The sequence below is a fragment of the Centropristis striata genome, chromosome 9 (assembly GCF_030273125.1).
Source record: "Centropristis striata isolate RG_2023a ecotype Rhode Island chromosome 9, C.striata_1.0, whole genome shotgun sequence".
Classification (NCBI taxonomy): domain Eukaryota; kingdom Metazoa; phylum Chordata; class Actinopteri; order Perciformes; family Serranidae; genus Centropristis; species Centropristis striata.
The window spans coordinates 14,036,995-14,057,534 of record NC_081525.1 but is presented as its reverse complement, the minus strand read 5'-3'; the positions used below and the strand labels follow the sequence as shown (position 1 = coordinate 14,057,534).

The 20,540-nt window shown below is 35.5% G+C and overlaps 2 protein-coding genes across 3 annotated transcripts; both read right to left on the bottom strand.

The window, feature by feature from the left end:
- Nucleotides 1-295: 295 nt before the first annotated feature.
- On the bottom strand, nucleotides 296-6,910 carry med8 (mediator complex subunit 8). Of its 2 annotated transcripts, none has more exons than XM_059340606.1 (7): nucleotides 6,759-6,910; nucleotides 6,247-6,368; nucleotides 4,713-4,857; nucleotides 4,469-4,609; nucleotides 2,721-2,808; nucleotides 2,384-2,644; nucleotides 296-635 (listed from the first exon to the last, which is right to left on the bottom strand). In XM_059340606.1, exons 1-7 carry the CDS (start codon nucleotides 6,846-6,848, stop codon nucleotides 565-567), a joined length of 918 nt encoding a protein of 305 aa, XP_059196589.1. In that variant the 5' UTR covers nucleotides 6,849-6,910; the 3' UTR covers nucleotides 296-564. The 2 variants fall into 2 exon arrangements, with proteins under 2 accessions (XP_059196589.1, XP_059196590.1); XM_059340607.1 differs by having other exon boundaries at nucleotides 2,405-2,644; nucleotides 6,759-6,909.
- Nucleotides 6,911-9,513: 2,603 nt separating this feature from the next.
- On the bottom strand, nucleotides 9,514-20,489 carry aldh9a1a.1 (aldehyde dehydrogenase 9 family, member A1a, tandem duplicate 1). The gene is made up of 12 exons (XM_059340604.1): nucleotides 20,396-20,489; nucleotides 20,040-20,196; nucleotides 18,645-18,790; nucleotides 17,679-17,808; nucleotides 17,448-17,582; nucleotides 16,499-16,695; nucleotides 15,519-15,659; nucleotides 14,674-14,862; nucleotides 13,072-13,159; nucleotides 12,182-12,323; nucleotides 11,782-11,894; nucleotides 9,514-9,994 (listed from the first exon to the last, which is right to left on the bottom strand). The coding sequence occupies exons 2-12, from the start codon at nucleotides 20,179-20,181 to the stop codon at nucleotides 9,900-9,902; spliced, it is 1,518 nt and encodes a 505-aa protein (XP_059196587.1). The 5' UTR covers nucleotides 20,182-20,196; nucleotides 20,396-20,489; the 3' UTR covers nucleotides 9,514-9,899.
- Nucleotides 20,490-20,540: the final 51 nt, after the last annotated feature.

The following is a 20,540-nucleotide window of genomic DNA, read 5'->3' as shown; positions in this document are numbered from 1 at the left end:
GTTTGTTTGTGTTAGATTTATGTCATTTGTTCCTGCCCAGGGACTACAGATGAAATTTAGCTAGTAGCTAATTCTGGTACGGCTGAGAGCCATGCACTGTCCCTGTTAAATAAACGAATAAATGAATAAATAAGCTACTGGCAAAGCAATGTCACACAGTTTACTTGTTTTAGATTTTTTTAAAAGCCTGAATACATTGTTAAATTTGCAGGATTATTACCTTTCACTAACAAAATCACACACAGAATAAAAACAAAGTTCTGATTAAAAATGCATTCATCATACAACCAAACAGTTCTTTTAACAGATCTTTTATTGAAAAAGAGTCAATAGCACAGTTCAAAATACAAGCCATGATCACCCCATAAATGATGACACACTGCCATCTAGTGGCTCAGATGATGTATCAAAATCAAAAATCACAAATATATAACATTTTATAGAATGTAGAAGTTGGCCCATTCCATGAAAACAATGGGTTACAAAGGTATGAATGTTGTTATTGCTGTAGGTGAGTCTCTGAAACGTAACAAATGTTGAGTGAACACTTAGAAAAGAAGGAGCTCATCGGTTGTAAGGATGCATTGAACCAGATGCAGATTTGATGTTTGTCTTGATGCTGCTTGGCATTTTTCCTGTGGAAAAAAGAAATAAAGGAGAGAATCAATGTTTGGTTACAATGTTTTACATGTGTACTCAGAAATCAGCACATATAAAAGGGTGTGGTTAGATACGGGGCTGTCATCGGTTTAAGAAACACGTATGATATTGACAACAAATTGATGAGCTGCTTTAACTCTATAGAGTCTTGGGCAATTTGTCCATTTTTTAATAATTTTCATCCTGCCTGTATACACCACTTAAAAAATGTTCAAATGCCATGTTGGTATATATTTTTTCAGCACAACTTCACCTATATGACCTAATAATAAAATATTTTTTATCAACATTTTGAACCAAAAAGAAACAAAGAAAAACCAACATAAATGTAATCTTGTAATTGTGTGTGATCCTGTCATCCAACTCTGGTTTTTATTCTAGTGTGACTGTATTTTATTTGTGTCTTGTGTGTTTAGCATAACAATTTTGGTCATTTTGTGTATTTTTTTTGTAATTTTTTGTCTTTTTTGGTCATTTTGTATCCCTTGTGTGTCTTTTTTGGTCATTTTGTGTCTTTTGTTGTGCCTTTTTTTAGTTATTTTGTATCTTTTTTTGGCGATTTTGTGTTTTTTTTGTGTCATTTTGTGTGTTCTTCTGTGGTTTTTTTTTTGTCATTTTGTGTCTTTCTTTGGTCATTTTGTGTCTTTTTTGGTCATTTTGTGTCTTTTTTGGTCATTTTGTGTCTTTTTTAATCCTTTAGTCAAACATTAAAATGTGATTTTGAATCTTTTTTTTACTTTCAAAACACTATCATGCTCATTAAACAATTACAACAACAATCAATTCAATAACATATAAGAGGGTTACATCCATTTCTATAATTTTATACTAAATATATTTGAGCTTGTCTCCAGTTTTACTTGGTATATCATCATCAAACTGAAACTGGCCTCATGGAGTTTACAGCCAGAACTTTAGAGGTAAATTTACAGTAGGGCTCCACGCTGCTTTGTTTTCTAGTCTGGATGTCATGAAGAAGTCATGCTTTGGAGCTTTTGGAGACTCCAGAGGGTTAACTGACAAATCAGTGAACTGAGTTTCTCTGCAAACACTACTTCGAATATGTGTTTATCAGAGATGTGCTCATAAGGGCTAGGTTAGTTTTTTTCAAATATGTCATTCAGTATTGAAAAAAAAGCATTAGCCCCAAATATTAAGGTTTATTTGAGATTCATTTTTATCTCATCTGGTTTCCAGCAGTACTACCACCTACACAGGAAGTCACAAACATTTACCTTGACCCAGACTGAATGGCATACATTATCTACATTAGATCAATCTTCTCAGCTCTTACTTTCCAATAACAGTTTAAATTATGTTGTGAGTGAAAGCACGGTGTAATCATTAAAGAATGTATCATTTAACCTGCACATTGTATTCAATTATTTTGCATATAAATAAAGTATTGGGCTACAGAATGTATTTTTATTTAATGTTCGAAGCTTCTATTGCGTTATTTTAATACATCTTTGAATGTCTGTGATCAATTTATGATGTCATCATCTTTTTCTGAAACCATGCAGAAATACCAAGTTCAAACAGAATGAATGAATAGACATTATGTGTAGCCTATTAAAGAAAAGGATCCTGGACACCTCAAACCCAAAACAGATACATTTGAGCATCAATACAGTACAAACAGACAGAGGGAGATGAAGAGCAGCAAGACGTTAACATCAGTACAAATGGATTTTAAAAATTCAACAAATGTTGAAATACTAACCCAGCTCTCCAGGTCTCCTACCTGGCTGCCCCTGCTGCTGTGGAGGCACAGGTCCTCCCATACCTGCTTGCTGGCTTGAACCGCCACCAATGGTGACCTGCTGTAAGGTCGGGCCTCCACTCATCATTGGCCCTTGACCTGGATGTCCAGGGGCCACTGGACCCGGAGGCCGACATTTGGAAAGCCCCTTTCCGAATGCAACGGCTCCAACCAGTGCGTTAGTGTCAGCGGGGTTGAAAGATGGTTTGTTCTGTCGTATTGCTGGAGAAAAGAACTCTTTTCAGCACATTTAAATGTACAAGAGATGAATTACCTGGACAGACAAAGTAAAACATACCTGCACTTTCTGCATCTCTGTCATCACGAGGATTGTTGAGCTTCTCTAGCAGATTGGAACACAGTTTATTCAACGTCTGGATCTGTTTCTGTTGATGAAAACATAACCAGAGGAGCTTAAACAATGCAAAATACTCTACAGCTGGAAGCAATGTACAGAAAATGATTGCTCTACATTTTAGCGCAGTAAAACTTCCTGTTATTTTTAGATACTGTATGAGTAATTGTGCGTTCACACCAGATGCAAAGCGGATTTTCACCTATTTGCAAAAGTTTGACTGCAGGATCCCATTTGTGCTTATTGTCTTATTTAAAAAACTGACGCACCGGTGTGAACAAAGGCATCATTTCTTACGAACAATCATTAACTAAATAACCACTACAACATGGGTCTCAAACTTGCGGCCCTCGTGACAATATTTTGTGGCCCCCACTTTGATATGAAAGTTTAATGTGAGTTTTATATGAATGGCACTTTACGGTGTTGTGTGTGGAAGGTCCCTTTAATTACTTTTTTTGGTAATTTTGTGTCTTTTTTAATAATTTTGTGTCTTTTTTGAGTAATTTTGTGTCTTTTAAAAAAAAAATGATTTTGTGTCTTTTTTGGTAATTTCGTTTTTTTTCAGTCATTTCTGTCTTTTTTTGGTCATTTTAATACTTACTCCCAGGTAATTTGAGTTTGAGACCCCTGCACTACAGCTTCTCTGTACTTGTTGTACCAGATACACCACCATGTCTGGATTAATCTGAGGTTCACACAGGACAGTGAATTTCACTGCCTTCTACAACACATGCGTAGTTCGCACTATGAACTCAAAATAAACAGATTCTGCTGTGTTTTATCTGCAATAAATAGATCAAAAGAATGTCGAAATAACAACATGATGTAAATGTGTAAAAAGTCTGATTTGCAAGACGACAAAACAACTTTTAGAATGCTTGATTTCTGAATGAAGAATAGGACAATAGATAAACCATAGCCAATAGATAGCCAAAATAAACAGATTTGGCAAAAACAGATCAAAGGTATGCTGAAGAAAACAAACTCATGATGCCGTTGTGTAAAATGTCTGAATTCATGCTTTCTCAGCTCAGTCCAGAAGACTGACAAGCAGTCCACTTTTAAAATGCTTGTTTTTTTTAAACAGAGTTTGGATTGATAAGAGCTTTACTGCCCTACAAAAGCTGCAGTAACTACATTTTTGGTCAAAATTGAGTTATAACTAAAAATGAACTCCCTGATGTCTGTTTTATCTTGTAACAAAGTTTTAGATTTCAATTTTGCTTTATTTCAGAGAAATAATTATATAAAAACCACAAAATCCAACTCAAAACCAAAGCAGTAATTGCACTTACCACGTATATATATACTAATTTAAACATAAAAATAATAGAAATTATAAGTTTATTTGAAAGGGAAAGTATTATCTAGATAGTGATTAAGTAAATAAGTGAGATAAAATTATATTAAGACTAAAAAGTTTTAAAGTTAAGTTTCACCTTTTGCGTAGTTACTGCAGTTAGACTTTGTAGGGCAGTGTACTATCTAGGAGATTCTCAATGCTGACTTGCAGAGACTTCCTTGCAGAATTCACATCAATCAAGCTGGCTGACACATAACCAAATTCTAAATGCGTCTTAACTTTGACTTCGTACACAATCGGCCGGGCGAAAAATGTGCTTTAATTCTGGTGTGAATATACCGTAAAGCAGCAATGATCCACTTAGTCCATGCAATAACGAACTGACCTGTGCCACCTCTGGGCCAATCCGAGCTGCCTCTGTACTCAGCTGTTTCTCCTGCTCCTCCACCTCTGGGTCAGGCTTGGTCCGCAAGTAGTCTGGTACAATCTCATGGCTGAACACTGGGACGCGCTGCTCTGTGAGTTTCTAAGAAAGAACGAGCAGAGCATATAAATTGACAGTTCGGAAACTGTTTTGTTTAAAAAGGAATCACAGAAGCTGAAGATCAGTTAGAGGCTTTGCTACTCACCGCTAAATCCTCATCTCGGTCTGGAGACAGGAGTAGCGGTATTATAACCTGGTTCCGAAAGGATGGTGTCTTCTCGTTCTTGAGCAGTTTGTTGATAGTATTCAGCTGACCGGACAGCAGAGCAAAGTTGTCCAAAACAGAAGGCCTGAAGGACACAAACACAAACCATCAGAGAGGGAAAAAACTCCACAAAGAGGCTATTTAAAAATGAAATCTGCACATTTTGATGATAAAACATGAAAGAAACGTGTAAAATGTGTTGTTTCACTTCATTGCTTCTGTGGAGTAGATAATGTAATCGAGTGACCAGTCTATGCGCAAACATATTTATTTAGAAACTATTTTTTTTATATATGTGCAGCATCTCACTACCCTCCATCACACAGGCAGATACAACAATATGTAAAACGTTTCAGATTTAAGTGTAATTGGAGCGTTCCAAACTAAACTAGGACTGCAAGCAGTATTGAATGGGCCCTCGCAGTACACGCGTGTCGGGGCATGCTGCCGTCGGGGTGTGTGCTGGCTTGTGTGGCCAGTGTTATAGTGTGGCCACGGTACCAAATATGAAATTAGACTGTCACCACAGTGCCACCTAGGCGCTGGGAGGCCGCGCATGTGCAGTAAACAGCGGGGCCGCAGTACTCGACCTGAAATTTTAAAAAAAGTTTAAAAAAGTTTTTAAAAAAAGTTTAAAAAAAAGAAGTAAAGTAAAAAGGACAGTGGTGGAAGAAGTATTCAGATCCTTTACCTCAGTAAAAGTACTAATACCACACTGTGAAATGACTCCACTCAGCTCATTTTAACTACCTAATAAACTTTTAAGTGAATTTTTTTTTAATGTTAATTTTTAAAAATGGGTAATATTTTTAAATGTATCATGTTTTTCATTTTCAATCTTGACCTGCTCGGGCCCTAACGATCATTGAGTTATTGTTAATTCAATATAACATAATTCAATCTTAACTTGATATTTTGATCAGAGAAACAGATTGAAGATTTGTTCAGGGATGGATGTTTAAGCTACCCCATAGACAATTAGACCACATTAGGCCTTCAGTATTTTTTCTATATTATATGTCTCATATACTGCTTATATAGTTAAATACATTCATTCATTGATATTCATACTACTACATGCAACAACCTATTTAACCTATTTAACATGCTAAAGGAACACAAACAAAGACAAAAAATATATAATAATAAATGCCAAATAGCAGAAAAGCATGTATATAATGTGCATAGAATGTATCTATATGTATTCTTTTTTATATTCTTTATTCTGTCTTCTATATCTATGTGCCTGTACCTTGAGCTGCTGTGACAACTAAATTACCCCTACTGCGGGGAAAAATAAAGTCATATCTTATCTAGAATGTGGATAATAACCTCATTCAAATACAATAAAATTGCCTAAAGCTTCAACACTTTACACAACACTAAATGTCAACCATCTCATAAAAGTGTTATTTTGTTGGCTATGTAAATACAAATTCGAACAAGCTACTGTTTACTCAAATACTTTACTTACCATGTCAATCGCTCGTATTCATTTTCCAACTTATAAATGAAACTGTGAAGAGCGTTTTTGACGTGTGCTACCCGAGAAATAAGAGAATCCACCGCCGCTTCTAGCTGCTTTTCTTCTCGTTGCTGGAAGAGATTTTAAAAAGGAAAGCACTGTCTAAATAAACAAAAATACCAAATACACACAAAAAGAAGACACTTAACAACCTGGACGACAATATGTTGGTAGCAGAACTTTTATGCAATGATAAGTAATTATTGTTAGTTCACTTTTGCATTGACTTCATTTTAAAAGTTGAAACTAGCTAACGTTAGTTTAGTTTAACTGCTACAATGACCTAACATTAGTGAGCTAACGTTAGCTAGCTGCTACTTTAGCAGGCTACCTTAACAAATACGTAAACAAGCAGTGACATATACAAGCGTACACCACGAAAATGATTAATGCTAATATTAATGGATACTATACCGAAGTATTATACTAAAAATAACAATATATGAGCATTTAAACATTACCTGCATTGTGGAACTACAAGCCGAAAGAAAAATACTAAATAGCAGTGAAGACCGAAACACTTCCGGTTCACGTTGATAAAATAAAAGCATACATTGTTTTTGAATTTGTGAAGAAACGCTGCTTTTCTTTTCACTGCATGGAAATAAACAAATTACCTAAAATGCACTGGCGGAATTTGATTACGTACATTTACGTACAAGTGTACATTTATTTCATGCAACCTCATACTTCTACTCCACTACATTATAATGTTTTAGTCCACTGTATTTGAGACTAATTCAGACTAATTACCTTTTTTAGACTTATATTTTTCAAATAAATGTGGCATTTTCACACAGAGATCTTGCCAATTTGTAGCATCAATGACCATATGCATTTGAAACAATAACTGTAAATGAACTGACACATATGTGCATCAAACCTCTGCTGACAGCACTGAAAATAATTAACAAGGTTTGGACCAAGGGGGGCGACAATGATACTGTACACGGCTTTTCAACTGCAATATTTAAGTGAAATATTAATTTAATCCAAAACTTTGGAACGAATTGCCGCTGCACATTAGACAGGCCTCCTCACTGTCTCATTTTAACTTTTTAACACCACCTAGAGTGTCTATTTTATGATCTTATGTTTTTATTTGTATACATGCATATTTTATTTTGGCAGTACATTTTATTTATTTTATTTTATTGTATTCTATTTATAATTTATTTTATCTTATTGTATTTTACCGTTCTATTGTTTTCTACATTTCTTTGTATTGTGTTATCTATTTATTATTGTGCAGCACTTTGGAAACCTTGTGCTTGCTAAAATTGTGCTATATAAATAAAGTGGATTGAATTGGATTCATAATACCACGATACTAGAGCAGCACCTTATATTTGCCAGCTCATTAGTGATGATAAATAAATGCTTAATGACATAGAACCAATGTCAAACTCATGCCCAAAATTATAATGATGTATTGTTAGTACATTGATGGTAATTATAATGGGAAAATGTCTCACATGTAAAACACCATCTGATTGCATTCACATTGCATGGTCACACAGCTGGAATGGAGTAAAGAGTTTTTGTGTTTCTCTTTGAAATAGATGTGTTGGGGTTTATTGTTTTATGGCTCTAGTGTTGATTACATTTTTACGATATCACTCTCTCTGACTAGTTACAATTTCCTCTGACCCCAGACCATCAGGCTGTCTAATTCTTCAAGAGCTAACAGACTAACTGATTTTCCTCTTGGGGATAAATAAAGTAACTTTGATTGATTTGATTTGATTGATTTTGAAACCCCACTTGGATTGGGACTATGGAAGGGTGAATGTGTGATAGTGATGATTTATATCCCACAGATCTGTGTGTGTAACCTTGTTTTGGGCAGGGATAAAAGCTGTCTTTTCATGTCTTTTTAAGTAATTTTGTGTCATTTTTGGTCATTTATGTCTTTTTGTTTCTTTTTTTGAGTCATTTTGCGTATTTTTTTAGTCCTTTAGTCCAACATAAAATGTGATTTTGAATCTTTTTTTTTACTTCAAAACACTATCATGCTCAATAAAGAATTTGAAATGTTGCAAATATAACATATAAGAGGGTTACATCCAGTTCGATCATTCTGAACTAAATATATTTGACCTTGTCTCCAGTTTTACTTGGTAAATCATCATCAAACTGAAACTGGCCTCATGGAGTTTACAGCCAGAACTTTAGAGGTAAATTTACAGTAGGGCTCCACGCTGCTTTGTTTTCTAGTCTGGATGTGATGAAGAAGTCATGATTTGGAGCTTTTGGAGACTCCAGAGGGTTAATTGACCCAAGTATTATCAGGAGAAATCAGGGCAGGAAATAATTGTTCTTAAGCAAAACTGCCCTACAAAGTCTAACTGCAGTAACTACGCAAAAGGTAAAACTGAGAAAAACTGCTTTAAAGTTTTTCTCAGTTTTTTTACTGGCCAGCCAAATGGGTTATAGGTAGGTAAGCGATATGACACTTATTTCTAAGTAGTTCTATGTATTGATGATGTAATTTTTATGCTGATTTATTTGACCTTTGACCCCAAAATGTAGTTGCTATACACTCTGGTTTTGCTGTAAAAGCTTTCAATAGTAATGCAGAAACAGAGTTCAGTAACTACAATGTTGTTTTCTTTCAGCTTTTATATTTTGTTTTTGTTCTATAAACATTTTATCAGTTCTTATTTTATTTTATCAGTGTATTTAAGTGTTTAACAACTCTATTCAAATATTTGCACATTTTTTGACATTATAATTATTATATTAATTTCCCTATCAAATAAACTTAAAATTTCTATTATTTTTATGTTTAAATTAGTATATATACCCAAAGCAGACCATGGTAAATGCAATTACTGCTCAGTTTTGAGTTGGATTTTGTGGTTTTTATATCATTATTCCGCTGAAATAAAGCAAAATTGAAATCTAAAATTTTGTCACAAGAAAAAACAGACATCAAGGAGTTCCATTTTTTTTTTTTAGTTATCACTCAATTTCAACCAAAAATGTAGTTACTGCAGTTAGGCTTTGTAGGGCAGAATAGTTGTCCAATACTGATAAGCTGTTCTATATCTGCACCTTCACCAAGCATTAGTTACAATGTAAAAGGTGAAATGCATTAGTGGAATTAGCTATTGAATATTTGTAAAAAAAAATAAAAAAATGTGATGATTCTTATACATGCTAGGGACTTTTTTCTTAATTAACATTTTATACAGAAGCAACCAGGAACAGAGACTCTGTATCTAAAGGAGTTTATTATGATAAAAAGATGTTAGTAAAGCAGCATAAAGAATAAAAATCTGGTACCAATTAATGCTGATTCACAGTTCACACACAACAACGAGCATGTGTTCTTTTTAATAAGGCGGCTATTAGACTGACATCAAGGTTTGTGTTTGTTTATTTATTTGGTTAATACTAAAGTAGGTCCACTTGTTGGGCAAAGACAGATTATTGTGAACTGGTCCACTTATTCAGTTCTTACATGGGCATTTTTTCATTCTTGTCTCTCCAAGCACACAGGTTTAATGCAAACATGTGCAAAGAAGAACATTCTGTGTGTACTCCTGTCTGGGGGAAAAACATTTAAGGCAAAGCAGTGCAAACTCAGTGAGAAGAGTTTAGAAGAGGCTGTCGACGTCGCCCATTTCTACAACCACGGTCTTCAGCTGGGAGTAGTACTCGATAGTCACCTGGCCGTTCTCTCTGCCAAAGCCTGGAAAACACACACACACACACACACACACACACACACACACAGTAGAGATCATGTAAACAGACTGTGTCGATTTTAAGGATTCAACCTACTTTCAATCAGACTTTATTTGTATAGCACTTTTCATACGAGAAATGTAACACAAAGTGCTATAAAACTATAAAAACAAGAAGCATCTGTGTGTGTGTGTGTGTCTGTGTATGTGTTCTTGTACTTCCTACATAGTGAGGACCGGAACACGTTTTTAACCAACAGAGTGAGGACATTTTTACAAAGTGAGGACATTTCGGCCGGTTCTCACTTCTTTTAAGGCTTTTTTGAGATTTCAGATTTCCTCCATTTTCAACTTTTTTCATACATAATGAAGATGGATCAGACAAAGGAAATAAAGACACAATTTACTGTGACCTCTTTTAATCTCCCACCCAACAAATACCCCATTACAAAAAAACTAAAACTAACAAAAACTAAAGCATTTCAAAAAAAGAAATACTAAACTAAAACTAGCAAATCCACTCTAAAGAATAACTAAAACTAACTGAATTTGAAAACAAAAATTCACAACAAAATTAAAACCAAAACTAATGAAAAATCCAAAACTATTATAACCTTGCAAGGGAATTCACTGTTCCAATGAGGGCCCTGACAAAGATAGAAGTACAAGAATGTGTGTGTGTGTGTGCGTGTGTGTCTAGTTCATATCTCTCTGACCGTTCGACCTCAGATCTCGTATGTGTCTTGCTCATGGCACGAAGGTGTGCATCCTCGATTTTGAAGAATTTTGAATTCATTTTTCAAAATATCATTATTTACGTAGGACGTGTGGCGGCATTGCACTGTTTCCGATCGGCCGCCTTTCAGGGGAGCTCCGCCCCATTGTGTGATAGGCCTACATCTGGTCAGTAACAGAATTCACTCTGGATTTCCACCCTGACTCATCTCATCTGTAAGTCTAATTAGCCTACCTATCTTTTAGAGATTTAAAGTGCGCTACAAGGTTTGATTTTCCAATAATATTCAAATAGTTTCCAGCGAATATCAATGATCAATCTACTTAATCTCCCACTATACGAATACTTACAGTACTTCCTACGGGCACTGCACGAATAATAATAATAATAATAAGAAGAAAACATAGAAACAAGCAAACACCCTCCATCCAACCATCCCATTAAAAACAAAGCACAAACTAAGGAAGCTCCACCTCAACAGGGAGCAGTGAGGAAACACTGGAGGCAGGTTAGAAATGAATTAGATAAAATAAATTAAAAAATAAAGTAAGGTAAGATAAAATAAAAAACAAAAGTAAATAATAACAATAAAAAGTAAAAAAGCTAGATAAAAAAGATGAAAACAATAAATACATAATTAAAAAGTAGAGCATGATAAAAAAAAAATTATATATATAACATTTTTATTTGTATAGCGCATTTCATACATGTAGCAATTCAATGTGCTTCACACAAAAATGGAAAAAAAAATATAGATATATATGGAACCCTACACAATTTTAGCAATAATAAAAGTAAAATATATAAGGAACAGCAACAGCAAAGAGGCAGTTTAGAAGTAAATGAGACTAATAAATAGTAGCAAATAAATAAATAAAAGAGAAGATGCTGTAACACTAAGACGCATGAGCAGAAAAATGTTTTATATATTATATTTATATTTACTTTCATTCAGTAAAGAAAACTCATATCACTTGTTGCTATGAATTGATTTCCTTTGCATTTACAATGACAAAAGTGGTAATACTGACCATTTTTTACCTTAAAACAGCTTACCTGAGTTCTTGTATCCTCCAAAAGGCACTTCCACGGGGCTGATGTTGTAGTTGTTGATGAAGCAGGTCCCTGCCTCCAGGTTCGCAGCCACACGATGGGCTCGGGAAATGTCTCTGCAGAGGAAGAGGAAACCAACCGTTTTTTTAATGGAAATCACAACAAAAAAGTCAATAGTTTGTATGCAAGTTGACCACACAAATGCTTAAAAAGCAGCTTCAACTGCCCTGAAAACAAAGAGACTACTATTGTGCAATGAACTCCACTTTGTAATTGCAAAATTTTATTGTCCGCATTGTGACCGGCGGCCAGTGGAATGCAACACCCTCATTATCTTCAAAAGCAAACCGTCAGCATTGTGAATCAGTGGTTGCAACAGAACGCTGAGCAATGACAAACTGACCTGGTGAAGACTCCAGAGGCCAATCCAAAGGTGGTGTTGTTGGCTCTCTTGATCACTTCCTCTTCTGTGTCGAAAGGCAGCACAGACATGACGGGGCCGAAAATCTCCTCCTTCACACAGGTCATGTCGTCTCTGCAGTTATCTGTGTCGGGAGACAAAGGACTGGATGTAACATATGCTGGGACCGGGGTTCATATAGTTCACGAAAACTAACGAAATAACGAAAACTAGAATTGAAACTTAACTGAAATAAAAAATAAAAAAAATGATAACTAACAAACTGTATTGTGTGGTTACAAAACTAACTAAAATTATAGTGAAAATGCCCTTAGTTTTCGTCTTTTTTTCCCCATTTTTCATACATGATCCAGTGTTTCTATTTATCCGCCGCTGAGTGTGTGTATTCCTGATTTGTGGTAGAAGCGCAAGTGAAATTACCGTAATGACACCTTGTTGGCCGTAAGTCTTCAATTCAACCATGATGTTACAAATCACTTTTTTTTGCGGCAGCGCTGAAAATCAAGCAGCAGCAGCAGCAGCGCACCACCGCAGAATATATGTAGGGGAAACACTGCACCTCTTTGAATCTTGCACCCAACACAGCCCATTACAAAAAAACTAAAACTAATGAAAACTAAACTAAAACGAAGCATTTTCAAAAACTAAAAACTAAACTAAAACTAGCAAACTCAGCAAACGAATTAAAACGAACTGAATTTGAAAACAAAAATTCACAATGAAATAAAAACTAAAGCTAATGAAAAATCCAAAGCTATTATAACCTTGGCTGGGACACAAAAGGTGTAAAAAACTGGTTATGTGATGGTGTAGATCAGTAGCTGGAGTATGAACAATTGAGGGACTCCTGGAGAGAATACAGGAAGACTTACCGAGTACACAGGGTGACATAAAGTAGCCTCCTTTCAATTTGGGGTCACTGGGGACAAGAGGCTCTCCTCCACAAAGCACTTTAGCTCCCTGGATAAAACAGACAGCAGTCAAATAACTATAGCTCTCTATAGCATTTTGAGATTTTGTTTAAAATTTTAAGTTTGTTACAAACTTTTTTATGCACACTTTTCACTGCACATTATTTGTTTCACAGCACCTTTATTTTTATACTGTATATTTATATTTTATTCTGCACCACAATCAATACTCCTTCTTTAGACATTTTTATTTTTATTGCATTTTATTGCCTGAATATGCCTAGGTTGTTCTTTTTATTTAATTGCGTTGTTATTGTCTCTGTGTAATGCTGCTGCTTCACTGTAATTTCCCAGCTTGGGATGAATAAAGAATGAATATCTATCTATCTATCTATCTATATAAAATGGATTATTTATTTTACTATTATCATTATTAGCTCTCCAGAGCAAGGTTATTATAGTTAACAAAAACTAACCAAATAAATAAAACTAGAATTGAAAAAAACATTTTCGTTAACCGAAATAAAAATATGTTTAAAAAAAAAACGATAACTAACTGAAACTGTATTGTGTAGTTACAAAACTAACTAAGATAATAGTGAAAATGTCCTTCAATTTCGTCTTTGTCAATTTTTTCATTCATAAACCTTTTTGGTTGATATGAAATCTATTTATTTAGCTCCAACCAAATAGCTGCTGGTTCGTGACAAGGTTATAATAGTTTTTAATTTTTCATTAGTTTTAGTTTTAATTTCGTTGTGATTTTTTGTTTTCAAATTCAGTTAGTTTTAATTAGTTTTTATTTTTTGGAAAATGTTTAGTTTTAGTTTAGTTTTTATTAGTTTTAGTGTTAGTTTTAGATTTTTTGTAATGGGGTATTTGTTGGGTGCCAGATTCAAAAATGTCAAAATAAATGTTGCCTTTATTTCCTTTGTCTTATCCATCTCAGCCCCAATAAGTTTATTATGTCATAAAACCAAATAGATAAAATAGATTTCATATCAACCAAAAAGGTTTACGTATGAAAAAAGTTGACAAGGAAGAAAACTAAGGACATTTTCACAATAATTTTAGTTACTTTTGTAACCACAAAATACAGTTTCAGTTAGTTATCCTTTTTTTAAAAAAACTTTTTATTTCAGTTAAGGAAAATGTTTTTTCAATTTTAGTTTTCGTTAACTATAATAACTTTGGTTCAAACTAACATTTAACCCAGGCTAGTAACAAGTACATTGTGAATCTTATAGTTTATATAATATATTGTCTTATATAATCTTATAATATAGCCCCTGGCCTATATAAACCCTGGTTTATTAAAACTTTCCTAGCCCCAGGGTAACTGCTCCCTCATCCTCAGGCTATGTGGTGTGAAAAGCTTTTATGAGAACTAAGATAAGTGTAATTAAACTTCATATAACTGCTTTGAGGTCCAGTGAAAGTACTGCTGGTGCTACCGCAGCTGATTCACTCTCTGATAAATGCCTATCCTCAGTTGCCCCATTGTTCCACAGGGATCATTTCAGGTTACTCTAATCTAATGGTTGCAGAATAAAAAAAACACACCTGTTGTTTGGCCTGATTGACAAATCCCAGGACCTTCTCCAGCTGTGGCTTGCTGATCAATGCTCCCATTCGAGTGCCGTCCAACATGGGGTCACCCACTGGGATGGCCTTAGTCCTCTTCACCACTTGTTCCAGGAACTGGGGCATAATCTCTCTCTGCACATAGACTCTGGTGCCATTGCAGCAAACCTATACAACACACAGAGATATTTTAAACTGTCAGAGTTTGTTTATGATCACATACATCCTAATTTTATGTTTTCCTTTACTCATTTTTGAATAAAATCCCTTTGTGTCACTACTCTTCTAATGCACAACATGGGTCTTCATGAATGCACAACACATAAGTATTTAGTTAAGTAGTTTGCTAAGCTAACTACTTAGCTAACTTCTTGGCTAAGTATCTTGCTAAGCTAAATACTTCTCTAACTTCTTGGCTAAGTACTTAGCTAAGTAGCTTTGCTAAGCTAACTACTTAGCTAACTTCTTGGCTAAGTTGTTAGTTTAGCAAACTACTTAGCCAAGTAGTTAGCTATGTTATAATACAAAACCTTTTTTCTTCATAAAGTATGAGAGGCTAAATGGAAATAATGATATGTTGTTATCAAAAACAAGATATTTAAAGAATACTTGGAATATTCAATCATAAAATAAGTTGATATCAAAAGATAGAGCACAGAAACACACAGCAAGCATTAAATAACATGGAAATGAATGCGGGTCATTTTTGACCCATGTTGTGCATTAGAAGGGGGGTCAATATGTTGTGCGTCAAAGGGTTAATAAAGTATGTCCTTATAATCTTCACAGATATAACTTAGAGTGGCTTCAGGAGAATCACCCACCTGTCCCTGTGTCAGGAAGTTTGCCATGAGTGCTCCCTTCACTGCGTTTTCCAGCTCACAGTCTTTGAAGATCAGGAGGGGAGATTTCCCTCCGAGCTCCAGAGTCACCTGCTTCACAGTCTTTGCAGACATTTCCATAACCTGAGGGCAAAGAAAACACAGCAGGAGTTACAGGGACAACTGAAGCCTCTCAGAACAGTTAACCCTTTGGAGTTTGGGCTCTTGTCGGTTTGGGCTCCTTTTCATTCTGCCTGTATAAACCACTTAACCCCCTGGAGTCCACAAAAGCAGTGGAGCACCATTTGTTCCTGATGTCAAATCAAATCAAATCAAATAGCCTTTATTGTAATTATATAGGCAACTATACAATGAAAATGAAAGTGCCACTGCACAAGGTGCATAGTAAGACAATCATAACACAAAACAACATGACTAAACATTTAAAAATACCGAGAGCTAAACAAGGACAAAAACAAGAACAAGGACATGTGATGTAGCCTAATAAATAAGTATAAAAATAAATAAATGGCTACTGAAAATGCTATAATTTATAAATGAGGTAGACTGTATGTTTTGCACATATCAATTATATTGCAGATGTCCGTTTTACTGCACTTTTTAATTAATTTATCCTGTGTGGGTGTTGAGAGTTCTGAGTGTTGAGAGTTGTGATAACTTAAAAACCAAACATTCTCATACCCTGCTGTCAACTTCCCTTGAAACTACATGTCAGTTTTTGTTTGATGATAATGTCAATCATATTTAGTATAAAAATATAGAACTAGATATTATCCTAATTTTATCTCTTATATGTTACATTTTCAACCTGTGTTCACATTTGCAACATTAAAAATTCTAAATAGAGCATGATTATGTTTTGAAAGTTAAAAAAAACAAACATTTTAGATATCCGACTTAATGTTTTTTTTAAATTTAAGTTAAATAACGTTATGTTGAAAATCATTGCATTCTCTCTGTACCTTTTTGCCTGTCGGGACACTGCCAGTGAAAGAGACTTTGGCCACCTTGGGGTGATGGCAGAGCAAGCTGCCGGTCTCTGCTCCGCCTTGTACCACACTGAAGAGCCCATCAGGAGCCCCCGCCTCTTTGTAAATCTCAGCCAGGATGACGGCAGTCACAGGAGTCATCGGAGAAGGCTTAAACACCATGGCGTTCCCTAAACACAACCGGGTTGTAACACTGCAAGTTATGGTCTACAGCAGGGGTCTCAAACTCGCAGCCCGCGGGCCAATTGTGGCCCTTGTGACGATATTTTGTGGCCCTCACCTTGATATGAAAGTTTAATGTGAGTTTTATATGAATGGCAATTTACCGTGTTGTGTGAGAAAGGCCCCTTTAATTACTTTTTTTGGTAATTTTGTGTCTTTTTTTGGTCATTTTGTTTCTTTTTTAGTAATTTTGTGTCTTTTTTAAAATAATTGTGTGTCTTTTTTAGTGATTCTGTGTATTTTTTTGGTCATTTTGTGTCTTTTTCCAAGTAATTTAGTGTTTTTCTTTTGGTGATTTTGTGTCTTTTTTGTAATTTTGTGTCTTTCCTGTCATTTTGTGTCTTCTTTGGTAATTTTGTGTCGTTTTTGGGTCATTTTGTGTCTTTTTTTTTCATTTTGTGTTTTTTTCAAGTAATTTTGTGTCTTTTTTGGTAATTCTATGTCTTTTTTGGTAATTCTGTGTCTTTTTTAGTAATTTTGTGTCTTTTTAAAATAATTTTGTGCCTTTTTTAGTAATTTTGTGTCTTTTTTTAGTAATTTTGTGTCTTTTTTTTTGGTCAGTTTGATACTGCCTCCAGTGGCCGCCATGCAATTTGAGTTTGAGACCCCTGGACTACAGAGATGTTCAAGAGCCACATGACTGCTGGACAAAAATGCAGAAATAATCATCTCACATCTTATAATAATGTTACACACTCACCACATGCCAGAGCAGGAGCAGATTTCCATGATGCGATCTGAAAGGGGTAATTCCAGGCACCGATTCCCGCACACACACCGAGGGGCTCCCTCCTGGTGTAGGCAAAAGCTCCACCAGGAAGCTGGACGTGCTGGCCTTTAATCAATGAAACACCATGCACGTTTTAAACACCACAACAACACTAAGATTTGGAACTTTTGGAAAATCACAAAAAGGTGTGAGTGGACCCACCTGCAAGTGTACCAGCCAGACCAGCATAGTATTCAATGCACTGCCAGGCAATATCAATATCCACCAGGGCTTCAGTGATGGTCTTTCCATTGTTGATCACTTCCAGCTTTGCAATCTTCTCCCTTCTTTCCTGTTTTAATCAGAATGAAAGAAAAAAAGGAAATGCAAACTTTGACAGAAAAAAAAAAAAAATATCTGTTTTAAAGCTGAATGCAATAATTTGCACCAGACAAGTTAAATTTCACGATAGATAACTTTCATGCACCGTCAAAATTACCAGTTAACATGTGACTATCTAAACTGAAACACTGTTACTGCTAAAGCGACTTCATATGAACGTTTGACATAGTCAGACACACTTGCAACACACCCTTTTTACCCCCCTGAAATATCCACACATATATACAAGCACTTATAAATACTTATCAGCATATATGTATGGCCACACAATAACCCTCCCACTACCTATTAACTATCAGAAATCAACGTTAACAACAACTGGTGTTGTAAATATCTACTCTTTATTTTTTTTATTTTTCTTTATTTACCTTAATGTCACTTCTTGTCAAAGTCACATGACCACCACACCAGGGTGTTGAGTACACGTCGCTTAGGGATTTAATGAGTTAATGTGAAGCATAAAGCTGAAAATGGGAGATTATAGAAGACTTAAAGTGTTTGTTACACGGGTGGCACCATGGGTTCTTATGGGTTAAGATTATACCAGACAGTGACAAATTGAGTTTGAAATCCTAACCCCGAAGAGGCCACAAAGACACACAAAAGGATTATTTTGTGCAAATGTAGGCCAGCAGTAGACGGAGAGGGCATCTTTGTGCTTTTAATGAATAACTAGTGGCTAACTGCATTCTTGCAGCAGTCTGCTCCAATTTATGTTGCGCAACACTGAAATAAACCGGGCTGGTTTCCAGACTCGATGGTTTTGACACAGCCTGACCCTCTCACCCTGATAATACGGGCAGCCTCTAACATCACCCGAGCCCTCTCCATGCCCGCCATCTTGCTCCATATCAGGTAGGCAGCACGGGCACTCTCGATGGCCTCGTCCACTTCCTCCGCCCCACAGGGAACCATCTGACACAAGACACGGCCTGCAGGAACAGGATCGACAGGTTATAGACTGGCTACAACATAAACATACACTTAATGCACTCTTTGTGTACTTTCCTAGAGTATTACTATTTGTGCTACTTTTAGACTTCTAATCTAATATATTGCATGTGGAAATAATTGTTCTTTTTTACTTCACTACATTTGTCTGACACCTTTATTTGCTTTTAAAGTTTAACGTACTCTTCCAGTCCAGTGAAAACCATGCATCTCCAGTAGGGTTGTCAAAAGTATCGATACTCAAAAAAGTATTGATACTAAAACGTTGTATCCTGATACGATACTCATTTTCAAAAGTAATTGTTAATTGACACAGTGTCAGTATCCATAAGCATAGAGTTAAGAAGTTTACATAAATGTTGGTGACTGAAAAGTGTTATTTTCTCTCTTGAAGTCCCAGAATGAAGCAGAGAAAAGTCGACCTGCAACCAAACAGCAACACACACAGCCGAAAATATTGTTGTAATTGTTATTGTATTTATTTATTTTTTGCACTACCTCAGACCTGAAGCTTGTTATCATAGTTGCAGTTTCTTTTTGCACAACTGTTTTTTTATTATAAATATTTAACCTGTGGTTCTGTTAACTTTTATATGTTGCATTTTTCATATTCATAAAAATATTTCTGTCAAATTTTGGGGTCTTTGTTTTTTCCTTGTGGTATCAAAAATAGTATCGAGTCTCGAATATTTTTATCGAGTTGAAAATTTTAGTATTGTGACAACCCTATCACGATTTTTGAATGGATCCTCAAGGACTCTTGTTCTTAAATTATGCTACCTTTGGCCGCCATGTTCTTGTATGTTTGCTTGTTTTATATTTTTCTTGTGACCTGTGTCAATTTTGTAAAACAAAACTCAATTAATATATTGTTAAAAAATGTTGATGGAATATTGATATGTGGAATCAATAAATAAGGTAATTAAAAAAATAATAGTATGCTTTATTTATTTTTTGAATGCAGGGCTTTTACTTGTATTGGAGTATTTTAACAGTGGAATTATTATTATTTTATCAGACTACTTTTTCCACCACTGCATTAGTTTAAATCCCAAAGTTACTCCACCTACTACAGAAGAATCTGGGGGAGTATCTGTTGCATAACAGCTTATCCTCATGTGACCCCGCTGCACAGATGTGACCTTTTAACTGGGCTAAAACATTTTTTTTTTTTTTTTTTTTTACAAATGTGGACATAAGGAGTTAAAAACTTTTATATGCTGTATTTACCCGTGGCAGGTTCAAACACGGGCTCTTTGTTTATCTCCTGGCGGGGCTTCACTCGCTTCCCACCCCAGTAGTTCAGATGATCTGAGACCACCACGGTCCCTGTGGAGGCTCCGGGCATGGTGTCGAGGATTGACTGGGCCATTGTCACTCAGGGCACCTGCAAGCACAACAGGAATCACAGCAAGCAACAGTTTCAGATATTATCTCTGCAGAATAATATGCAGGAGGAAAGCGCAGTGCATGCTAAGTTCGCACTGCTAAAGTGAAGTTAGCAAAGAGGCACGTAGCTAAAGTAGCACAGGGAAACAGCACAGCTAGGACATTTAATACACAGAGAAATATATATGCAACCTTACCGTAATGCTTCAGCAGACGGAGAGGGTTTAATCTCGACAGGGAGGACACATATAAAGAACATTTCACGCCCCTATAAGCAAACAGGACACGCCTCCTCCACAGATGTCAGGGGCGAATCTAGGATCAGACCTGAGGGGGCCCCGC

Excerpts from the sequence above, each read along its gene's own strand:
- med8 (XM_059340606.1), bottom strand. The coding sequence starts at position 6,848 with ATGCTTTTATTTTATCAACGTGAACCGGAAGTGTTTCGGTCTTCACTG. Across the intron at positions 6,369-6,758 it reads CTTGTAGTTCCACAATGCAG|CAACGAGAAGAAAAGCAGCT; the intron begins GTAATGTTTAAA and ends AATCTCTTCCAG. Across the intron at positions 4,610-4,712 it reads ACCGAGATGAGGATTTAGCG|AAACTCACAGAGCAGCGCGT; the intron begins GTGAGTAGCAAA and ends GTTCTTTCTTAG.
- aldh9a1a.1 (XM_059340604.1), bottom strand. The coding sequence starts at position 20,181 with ATGGCCCAGTCAATCCTCGACACCATGCCCGGAGCCTCCACAGGGACC. Across the intron at positions 18,791-20,039 it reads CGTGTTTGAACCTGCCACGG|GCCGTGTCTTGTGTCAGATG; the intron begins GTAAATACAGCA and ends CTGTTCCTGCAG. Across the intron at positions 17,583-17,678 it reads TCTGGCTGGTACACTTGCAG|GCCAGCACGTCCAGCTTCCT; the intron begins GTGGGTCCACTC and ends CATTGATTAAAG.